General features: G+C 34.9%; 1 protein-coding gene across 1 annotated transcript; it reads right to left on the bottom strand.

Moving 5' to 3' along the window:
- Nucleotides 1-1521: 1521 nt before the first annotated feature.
- On the bottom strand, nucleotides 1522-5520 carry LOC100913500 (nicotinamide N-methyltransferase-like). Its single transcript, XM_003764211.2, has 3 exons — nucleotides 5367-5520; nucleotides 2587-2794; nucleotides 1522-1949 (listed from the first exon to the last, which is right to left on the bottom strand). The coding sequence occupies exons 1-3, from the start codon at nucleotides 5518-5520 to the stop codon at nucleotides 1526-1528; spliced, it is 786 nt and encodes a 261-aa protein (XP_003764259.1). The 3' UTR covers nucleotides 1522-1525.
- Nucleotides 5521-11836: the final 6316 nt, after the last annotated feature.

Raw genomic sequence — 11836 nt, 5'->3', positions numbered from 1 at the left:
AAAAACTCATGGGTACCCTTGTACAACCCTGCTGCAGAAATGTGATGGACCAAGAGGGAGATGGTACTGAGTAAGCACATTAGGAATAAGGAATTAACCTTTTCAGTGGTTCATCAAATTGTTAAGGTTCTAGGCGGTAAGAAGACAAGTGAAATTGTTTGATCTCTTGCACGTAAATCCTATTTTGGAGAGATTTGAGATGATTTTAGAATAAAAGAAAATGGCTAGCCTTCCATCTAGTTCTGTGACCCAGACCCCTCTTTGTGCATTCTCCAGAGGAGGTGAATATACAAAGGATTTACGATATCACAGTTCACACCAAAGGTTTGTAGTTTAGCAGGCAAATCTTAGAGAATTGTTTGAGAATTTAAAAGATATTTTAAGAGGATCATATATTCAGTAAGTGGCAGAAACAGGTTCTGAATCCAGGTCTTTCTTACTCTAACTTTTGGTCTCTCACTCCCTACTATTTCCATCATAGAGATGGTAAAAATAAAATCCTCAATGGTCAGGGTTAAACCATTTTGCAATTTGCTTCCTAAAACATCCCTGATCACTGTTTCCTTGTGGTTTAGCCTGGTAACTGGTTTAGTTTAAAACAAAAACCAACACTAGGTACCATATGTTTGCTTAGATTTCAATTTCATTTCTAATGGACAATGACCAGGAAGGAATCTATTGAAAGTAACAGGAGCCATATCATTCATTAGCAATAAACCTGTGGGTTTGTGTCTTCTAATAGGCAGGAACTCATATTATCCCTACTTCAAGATGCCCTAAACCACAACCAGAGCTAATATCATGTTACATATTTATTATATTATTAATTATAATATAATAATTATGTTTATAATTATAAATATATTATAATAATATATTGAGGCCCCGGCCAATTAAACATGTGCCCCATATCTTGATTGGTTCCAATTTTAAAGCTTCCACAAGTGCAAAGGCTATTAAAAGAATAGACATCAAATGGTGGAGACATAGCATAGAACATCTGAGGTGGTGGTAAGATATGACCATCCCTATGTGTAGTTGAGGAACAAAAGACTTAAGTTATGATAGAGTGAGAAACTGGGAAGTATTTTTCACAGTGTCTGATACTGGTTTTATTTCTTTTCTTGTCTGAACTATCTTTCTTTGTCATACACAACTCTTGGTGAGGAGACTCATTTTACCAGAGAGATTATTCCTTTCCTATACCAAGACATTCCTCATGGCCCTCAGCCACTGACCCACCTTTCTATTCAATCTTTTTTTGGCAGAAGCAGCAGTGAGAATCAAGAACCAGAGTCAGCTAGGTGAAGCAAGTGTATTACTTTAATAGAAATTGAGTGCTCACAGGATGTCATTCAAACAATTTATCCAGGCCCCATTACCCCAAGGACAGCCAGTAGCTAACACCATGACAATTGGGAAAAGGAGAGAAAAGATTTTACCAACAGCTATAGAAAAATGGAATTCTGACAAATGTAGCTTTGGTAAGGAAGAAGAGTAGGATTAACCTTGAATGCCCATGCATTTATTTAAGCTTCTTCCCTACCCAAATGATAATCCCATCATGATTTACATGGGCCTTATCATAATTCCTAGGGATGACCTCAGACTTATCACAGATGAAACCAGCTTTATCTAGGGCACCCTTGATTTCCTCAGGAGTAAGAGGGAGACAGGAGAACTTGTAATTCTCAACCATGTAGTAGTGGCCTTTAAGGACAGAAAAAAGCACCAAGGTTCCCCCGGGTTTCAGCAGCTTACTGATGTTCTTCAGGGCCTGTTGGTAGGTGGGAAGGTCTTTGCAAGCAGTTTCAAGGCAGTATATAGTAAGTAGGCAATCAGCTTGAGGAAGGGAAACAGAGCCCAATGGTTGGCTTTGGGTCACATCAGACTTCAGGAGCTGTTTTACCTTCTCTCTTAATTTTTCTTCCTTATCAGTCCACTTATCTCTGAAATAGAAAAAAAAAGAAGTATAAATATTACAATGAGCAGAGGCAGTTGTCAGTATGTTGGTCACATGGGTAGGCTTTTTTTTTTCTTTTTCTCAGGCCTAATTAACAGAATAGATCCAAAATCTTGAATATTTGGGAGTGCTTCCCTTGTAAAGTAGAAAGAAGTGAAATCATACCTAAGATTGTAGAGTGCACTTGTAAGGGGCTATAGTTATACTATATTTTAGTATGTCAATTGGAATGGAATACATGTTAGTATCAATTATTTTGAATTTTTCCCAACTTGCCACAGAAAAATAAGATTTTTAAAAATTAAAAACATTTTTCACCATAGAAATGTTTAAACTGGCACTGTATTTAAAACTGCAAATTGTTGGAATTTTGTTTTCTTTAGAATTTAACAAGTAAGGTTAACAAACATGCAAATTAAACATATTTTCTCTCTTTCTTTCTCTCTCTCTCTCTCTCTCTCTCTCTCTCTCTCTGGTGGTCTCCTCTCCACCCCCTCTCTTTTTCTCTCTCTCTGTGATATTCTTTTCTTCCATTGCACTTGGAACTGCAAGGATAATTTTTGCTTTAGGCAGTTATGCAGATCCCAAGCAGAGATCTGGTAAGTAGACAGAGAAATGCTTACCTGTCTCCTTCTAGCTCACACACATATTTCATCACAGGAGACCAGTCAAATGCCCCTGGCTCCTTCTTCAGCCACTGGTTGATCTCTTTCAGGTTCTGGTCAGCATAGTCAGTGACCACAATCTCTTTAAATAACTCACAGGCAGAGAGGAACTGGTAAATGGTGGGGCCACTGCCAAGTTCTATCAAGAGGTCTCCTTTTATCTTGTCTATACCAGAGAAGAAGGAAAAATGGGTGGTCAGGGATGAGATGCTCTAAAGAATTAAAGACTACTGGAATCTCCTTCATCACATGAATTCTGAACCAAGGGGCCAACGTGGAACCTTTATTGTGATTATGTCAAATATTTATATATACATCTTTATACAGAGGGAAATTTATTAGTTTATACTGTTTATAATTCACTTTAAAATGAATTTTATAATTCATTTTTAAAATTCTTTGAACCCTACGATAGCTCTGTGAGAATCCCAGAATGAATTTTCTTTTCTTCATTGTACAGGTGATAAAATTTGGTCCGGGATGGCAGTAAGTGTGTCAGATGGCAAAATAAACACTGAATAGGGAGTCTAAGAACTACTTTCTATCCCTGGCTCTGTTTTTCATTATCTGACATTTGACTTTCAGTTATACTTTCACTGCAAAATCACTTAGAAAACACATAATTTAAAAAGTCCAATTCAAACAAATGTATTTTCAATAGACACCTCAGATAGGACTCCTAAAAATAGCATATACAGATGTGTGTGTATATACACATATACACACATACAGATACACATGTATTTGACAATTTCTTTATCTCCAAAATGGGGATAATGCAGCACTGATGTCACATTGTTGTTAGGATCAAATAAGATAATTTATATAAAGTGCTTTACAAACCTTGAATCATTATGTAAATAATCCACTGGAGAAATAGCAAACCACTTCAGCATCTTTGTCAAGAAAATCCCATGGACAGTGTTAGAGCTATGGTCCACAGGGTCACCAAAAGTTGGACATGACTGACTGACTTAACCACAACAATTATTAAAAATATTGTGAATATCTGGATACAGAATTAAATGACAATTTGGTAATAATATTTGACTTGAAATTCTCTATCGTGGACAAAAAGAAACCTTTCCTATCATTGAAACTTCCTATTACCTTGATAAAGAATCTAAGGAATTAGGACTGAGTAGAGACTTTAACTATCAACAAGGAAAATGAGATCCAGAGAGAATTTAGCCAAGAATGCTCATAGATAGTAATCAGCAGAAGTGGACTTAGAGTCCAGGTTTAACTGCCCATCTCCATCTCCCTTCTCTAATGCAGACACATTTCTGAGAGATTTGGGAGTCTTATTAGTGGAAGAAAAACTGTATACAAACCCTTAATCCACCTACAATACTAAGTAGAAATAAGATGCCAGAGAGTTATATTTGGGGAAGATAAATCAAAGTAATAATAGTCTCTTAAGACCTCATAATTTCTCCACAGATTTTGCAGATCCAGGGACACAAAGTCCCTTGGAAAAAGCCACAGATTTTAACATCCTCATTCTATAAGAGAACCTCAGAAAGGTCAGCTGGCTTTCTCTAGGTCACAAAGCAAATCAGTCTGGACTAATTCTTGGAATTAAGAATTTCAATATAGATGTAGAGTCCAGGTGTTCTACAATGCTTCCTAAATACTTCTTTCTTGGTACTATGTGGCGAAAGCCCTGGGAATTAAACTGAGCAACAATTTATGTATGTGGGATTCAGAAAATAGTCTGCTACAAAATTTGAAAAGTGTTATAGAAGTTGAATTTCCAGTATATATTGTCTCAAAAAATTTTAATTTCACAATATTGAAATGTAGAATACATAACAAATGTAAAATTTGTTATGTTTATCACCTGTAAATTGCCATCCCAGATCAAGTTTTTGATAATCCCCAGTATGAACAGCCCTTCCATCAGACCTGCTTATATGAGATGCTGAGAAATCTATGGACTTTTAACATCAGTTTTGGTGAATTCCCATACTGTAGTAAGACAATTATATTGAAAATGTCTAGAAGGAAACCCTGAAACAAGAATTTGAAACATTGCTTTGGCAAAGAAAATGAAATTAAGAAAATATCCAGAAGAAAATCTTCAAAGAAAATATAAAGAAAGAACTAAAATCAAAAGAAAAATGTGACTAAGCAGTGTGATACACATCAGCCTTTGTCTCTTCTTTGAGTGTGAACTGAGAAATAGTGGGCCAAAATCCTGTAGCCTCATTTTTTTTGAAGTCTCCATAGCGTTGGCACTGAGGTGAGTAGGCATCTCATATGCACAAGAAGGTGGAAGCTGACTGGACATACCTGGACTAGCATAATCTTGATTTAACACATGAAATGAGCTTGAAAAATGCTAAGAGCTAGTTTTATTGGGGAACTTTTGATAAAAATCCTTAAGGATACTGACATTTACATCTTCTCACTATGCTTTCCTATAGAAAAATAAATACATATTTAGTTGACATTTTTTACTAATACTAAACAAATGATTCATACTTTCCAAATAAAAATACTGGCTAAAGAAAATTTAGGGGAAATGTATTTCCCAGATCATGTTTAGATGACTGAAAAACAGATTTGCCAAATAAACACCATTATTCAATCTATAAGTAGTAGCATTTATGGCTTTTTTCTAGAACAGTACAATATCTGGTACATAACTAATTTTCCTGATTTGATCGTGTCGTCAAGCTATTCCCTGGTGACTGGAATTCTCGGGGTCAAGGGATAAACCCTGAAAAACTTACCTGGAGAGAATATATCTGACAGTTTTCTCAGGATAAACTTCAGAATCTGGTCTTCTTTGGAAGGACTGGGTGCCAAGGTATAATAACTTTCCAGGTAAATTCGAGGATTGAAGTGGCTCAGGTAGGCATCTTTTGGAGTGAAGTTGGATTCCATTATGTTCACCTTGGCACTGGCTTCTCTCTGCTGTCTATCCTGGGACAATCCAAAGGATGTTCCTTTGGATCCTCGGTTCTGACAAACCTTGAATTTAGAAAATAGAATAAATAGTAACTGGGGATAACTTACTATCTATTCTTACTCTGGCAGTAAGTTATGAAAGTCCTGACAAAAAGACCAGAAAGCTGAGTTAGACAAGGCAGAATAGAAGTGATTGGGGAAAAGAAGATGAGAAAGTGATGGGGAAAATGCCTTTTATTACCAGGCAAGGGCCTCGGAGGGATACCTCCCACAGGGGGAGGGACAGGTAGAGAGAGGTTGAACAGGGGTCACAGAACTGAAAGGATTATGAAAGATTAGAAAGATATTCAATTAAGGAATGTTGACAGAATTTCTAAATGGGTAATGACAGAGTTTCTAAAGAGGTAAAATGTGGAGAGAGAAGAAACAAGTTTGAGCGTTTTCAGGAATTTAGCATTGGATCTTCTTAGTTATAGGCTTTCCATGACCAGTACCACACCTACTAATTTCTTGGTTAACAGTGTCATCCATAAACTCCTTGAGGGAAGGAGTCCAACCTAATTAGGTGTCTTTGCCCATTACCTTATACAGTTCTATTTGAATAAAGGCCATTTGATACAATCATTTCTAGACCAAATATAATTAATCAACCAATCAGCAAGCATTTATTAAGCACCCACTCTGTGCCAGGCACTATACTAGATGCAGAGAATATTAAGACAAAACAATTTAATCCAAAATTGCTCTCAAGGAATAGCTAAGTGATTATTTTTTTCCATATTTAGGGACTTATATAATATTTGTTTAAATTTTTTCATCAATGGAAATTTAGTTTTCTCTTTCCCATTTCTCTTGACATAATCGGTCTCTCTGATATAGGATTATTAAATAATCTAGAACAGTGTCTCTCCAAAGACATGTCATTAGGTGACTGTAAGGAGTATGTGATCAATCAAATTGAGGGTGTAACAATTTCGCCCTCCCCATCATAGACAATTTCAGGTTTATCTCTAACAAAACTAATCTACCCCTTCATCCATAATAACTCCCTCATCCTAGGGAATATCTAATTTGAGATGCTTATAGGTGGGTCTACAGGTTAAGAGAAAAGTTCAAGCTGAATAAGCAGATCTGAGAATCCTCAGCATAGAGAATGATAATGGAATCCACAGAATTTGATGAGATCCCTCAGTGAAATAGTATAGAGGGAGAAGAAAAGAAAGACAAGGACAGAGGAAAACATCTGCTCTTAAATGCTCATGACCTGGTCAAAGATCGAGCAAAGGAGCTTGAAGAGGAGTCAAAAAAATAGGAAAATCAGGAAGAACAGTGTCATGAAAACTCTATAGAGAAGAGGTTATTAAAGAGAAAAGAATGATTGACAGGGACAGAGGCTGCAGAATGACATTTGCCTCTCAGGATGTTTATTTAACTTAACTCAAACCAGAGCAGCTGCACCGGCAAAATTCCATTTCTCCCCCTCCCTGCATCCCCACACCCTGCCCCAATATTACTTGTAAGTTGTTCAAGGCGAAACTCAGCCTTTGTGATTTGCACTCCCAGCAGTGGCTGTATTCCGGAGAGATCAGTTAACATCCCCCTCCCCTGAAATTGAGCAGTTTATTGAGTTGAGACTTGAATTGCAGAATTCATTAAAACATCTTTGCTTAAACAAACAAACAAATAAACAAACAAAACAAAACAAAAAACTTGCCCCTCTTCTGAAATTCCTTAAGGGTACTATCAGCCTTCATTTTGCCAGGTTTTTAATTTTATCTTTGACTTGCCCCTGTACTGAAATTGCTCTCTCCAAAGTTTCAAATGATCTCTTGATTACAAAATGTGATGAACTTCTCTCACTTTTCAACTTCTCTCTGCAGCCTTTGGTGCTGCTGACCACTCTGTATTCCTGGAAGCTTTGAATCCAGAAAAGAAGCAAACATTTATCAAGAACCTACTGTGTGCCAAGCACTGTGCTAAATGCTAAGGATACAAAACGAAAGCCAGATAGTCTCTATTCTCGGAACTGTTGAAATGATAGGTACCTCACTTATAAAAACATATCTGCACTTGCAAAAAACTTTGGAAAGAGAATTTTCTTGCTTTTTAAAAAGTATTTCCTAGCGGTAGCTACATAGTGCAGTGGATAGAGCACCAGTCCTAAAGTCAGGAGGACCTGAGTTCAAATGTGGCCTCAGACACTTAATACTTCCTAGCTGTGTGACCCTAGGCACACAAATGACTTACTTGACTCCAATTGCCTCTGTTAAAAAAAAAAAAAAAAAAAAGTATTTCCTAAAAAGAGAATTTAGCGGAGTTTTGGAAATAGAATTTTCTTACCCTTTAAAAAATATTTCCTAAAAAAAATTTTTAGTGGATTTTTTTTTTTTTTTGCTGAGGCAAATGACTTGCCCAGGGTCACACTGCTAGGAAGTGTTAAGTGTCCAAGGGCAGATTTGAACTCAGGTTTTCTTGACTTCAGGGCTGGTGTTCTATCCACTGTATCTCCTAGCTGCCCCATTTTAGTGGATTTTGAATCCATTTGTTAAAAATATAAAAATGCAACAGTCTGATTAGTTTGCAGAAAATTTCTGATTGATATCAGGGAAGATGAAAATGTACTATCTGAATTTCAATAAAAATCTTTGCATGATTTGTTGGTTGAAATCAAAAAGTGCATATCATGATTTAGTCAGAACTAGCCATCTATGCTCTTCTTTCACTTGGAGTTAAGTATCTTTGAGAGGTGTCCTTTTCAGCTATTTACCACCATTAAAACCAAGTACTGGCCTTTGAATGTCTGTGTCACAAAATATTAAACTCAGATTTGTGAAAATAATGAAAACTATTCAATCACTTTGCTGTCACTATATATATATATATATATAAAACATTAATAATAACTTTTTGTAAGAACACTAATAGTGCTTTTCAATAAATTTCATCTTATCTCATCTTTTTAAAAGTATGTTTTTAAATTTTATAATGATTAGTAGAATATTGCATGTTTATCATTTATAAATAAGCAAATATATACTCAGAGAAAGTCATGATCATTTTTTTAACTGAGAAGGATTTACAATCCAAAATGTTGAAAAAAGAAAACAAAAATTAAAAAAAAAAAACATTGATCCAGAAAACAATCCCAAAAGATTTAAACATATTTTCTAGAATAAAGTAAGGTAGATAAATTCAGATTAGTAGCCAATGATGTCTATCAAGTTATTTCCACTGCTAGGGCAAGCAAAACAAACTATAATTTAAGATGCTGAATGCATTTCAAGTTTTTCAATGATTTCTTATAAGGTCTTTTAGTTTTGTAGAGAAAGTGATATTAATAGTACCATAATATTTATTTGCTTTTAAAAAATCTCTCAGTTCTCTAACTTACCTCTTTGCTAACTTTTTCAAAGTGTAAGGTTACAAATGAGGATATCATGTTGGTATCCTAACAGGAAGCTAACTTAAAACTAATTAAAATTTGTTTGAAGAGAGACTCGGTATCTGTTCTTTCAAACAGACCTGTAACTAGGATAGAGTTATCAATAATTTAGAGTCCCAATCATACTTGCAGTGCTTCAGTAATGCAGAAACAATTGGAGTAAGGACCTAGTTAGTGAAGAAGAAATAAAATATAACAAACTATACAAGGACACAGTAAAGCAGATGGTTTCATTCATTTTTCTAAAAACTATTTGTCTTTCTTGGATAAGAGATACTTCTAGATGACTACCTCTTAATTATTATCTCAATCCTGTTGTCTTAAATTGATTTCTTTAGCAACTGTAAAACTATCTGGTCACTTCTTCTTGGCTGACCTTGAACAAGAAATATTTTTCTACCTTGATAATAATGTGATCATCTGCATGGCAAATATTTCCTCTAGAAATTCTCTATTCCTCGATTTGGTGGCCCCTTCCTGTGCTCTTTTTTTCTTCTTTGAAATATATTAGCCAATGCTTGCCAAATCATAGAAAGATCATGCTAATGTCACACCAATATTAAACACCCAAAATGGACCAATGTCACACCAATATAATGCATATAATCATGCCCATACTGCACTAATATTTAAGATCTCACCAGTCTTCACACCAAAACATCACATCAATATCATGTAAATATCATATCAGCAACAGTCCAGTGTCATAGCAAAGTCATTCAAACACCACACCAACATCATACCAATATTAAAAATCCCAATAGTATCATTATATCCTGCCGATATAATGCAAGCATTATGACAGTGTCCCATCAATGTCACACCAATGTCATGCAGTTTGGGGATCTACAGATTATTTCTAGCTTTATACTCCTTCAGGTAAGAAGTAAAAACATAAGACATCAATAAAAATTTAATTTTTTAGGAAAAGAATTGATAAATACTTTTATAACAGTGTTTCCTTTTCCTCTTCACTGTATTTTATTTTTGTTTTTGCTTTACTAAAGGATGTTAACCACTTTTCTGATTCTGATTTTTATTCTCAGTTTTCTGTCAAAAAATTGCACAAATCTTTGGTTCTATTAACAAGGAAATCAAGTACCTGTTTTTGTAATAACTCTGAAACTTAAAAGGACCCCAGAGGCCATCTGGTTCAATCTCTTTACTTTGTAAATGAAGAAACTTCATCTCAGAAAGGCTGTGACTTATCAAAGATGTAAGAACAGGTGTGAACATTAGACTTTTACCATTCTGTTCCCAGTGTTGAATTTTATATTTTCTTTTGTTTTTTTTTTCTATTTTTGCTGATTGATGGATTTAAGGTTGCCTTGATTTTCATTGCTTATTAGAAAATTTGAGCAGATTTTTAATTTTATTCTTGGTTACAGCTGCTATGATATCATTTCAGTTTAGATGCTTGTTAAACTGCCATGTCAGCGCCTAATTATGCAAGCTAATCACCAAGGAAAATTGGCAACATGGATCATTCAAATCCACAGATAATCACCAACTTGTTTTAGTTTGCTTTGATGGGCTATATTCCCACCAAGACATTTGCCCAACCTCTTAGCAAGGAAGAAATCTGATTATTATCAGCCTTCCTTGTCTTTGAGTAGATATGATTCTAAATAGTTAAAAAGCCAAGAGAAAGGTAGAGATCTATGAATCTTGTATATGAAATGAAAGCATTTTTAAAAGGGGAAACCAAAAGCTAGATTAATTATTAATTTGGGTTTAGTATTGAATTGATGTGATAGAAAGAAACCATGGGCTTGATTTTTTTTTTTTTTTATTTAGACCTAGCTTCTCTAATTTCCTATATCTATTACTGAAAACCTCTGAAATTATTATGTAATATAATAAAGTTAATCAAAATGCCTAGTCTATTTTAAAAGTGATTTAAAAAAAAAATCCCACTCCTATTTTAAAGATTTGGTGTAAGAGAAAAAACTATGAAATCTGAATGCAGATTGAAGCATATAATTTTCACTTTTTTGGTTTTTTTCTTTCTCATAGTTTTTCCCTTTTGTTCTGATTCTTCTTTCACAACATGACTAATGTAAAAATATGTTTAATATGATTGTACATATATAGCCTATATCAGATTGATGACCATCTTAATAAAGAGGAAGGGGAAAGAGGAGAAAAAAATGGAAATCAAAATCTTAGTAAATGTCAAAAACTAGTAAAAAAATTTTTTTAAATATTTGGTGTACCTATACCTTCAAGCGCTGTCAAAGCTTCAGTGGAACCGAACTCAGAAACAGCATTTGTGATTAGAGAGAGTATGGGGAAATGACAAGAATAGTGAAATAAGACCAGAGACCTAGGTGCAAGGTGCAATTCTGTCATTGTTAACCCTGTGACCTATAGACAATCCCTCCACCTTGCTGGGCTTAGTTTCCTCATACACAGAATGAAATGATTAGATTAGCATTAGATGATCACTAGATCTGAAATTTGGTCTGCAAATAAGCTCAAATGCAGCAAAGCAAAGCAAAAAGAAAGGACTTTTGGAGCTCTGGTATATAACTTAATGTCTTGTCTAGGAGCTATGGTTTGACGGCAGCTTAAATTCTGAATATAGATATTTGTAGGTCAGCTCACTCCACAAAGCATTTGTGCTGCTTTGCTCTTTTCAATGCCTAGGAGTGGTATTCTACTAAGTACATGGTAGATGGAGAATTTACACCTTACATATATTTTAGATGATTACTGGAAAAGGGTCAATATTTTTTAGCTTACAAAATGGGTTTCAGCTGAACTTTCTAAAGGACAGATGTGTTATCTTTATTTTATATTTTATTATCAAATGTCAAGTAGAGACTCTCCATGACAGTCTTTCACTGA

The sequence above is a fragment of the Sarcophilus harrisii genome, chromosome 3, assembly GCF_902635505.1.
Source record: "Sarcophilus harrisii chromosome 3, mSarHar1.11, whole genome shotgun sequence".
NCBI lineage: Eukaryota > Metazoa > Chordata > Mammalia > Dasyuromorphia > Dasyuridae > Sarcophilus > Sarcophilus harrisii.
The sequence above is the reverse complement of the archived record's forward strand: the minus strand, read 5'-3'. Positions and strand labels throughout refer to the sequence as shown.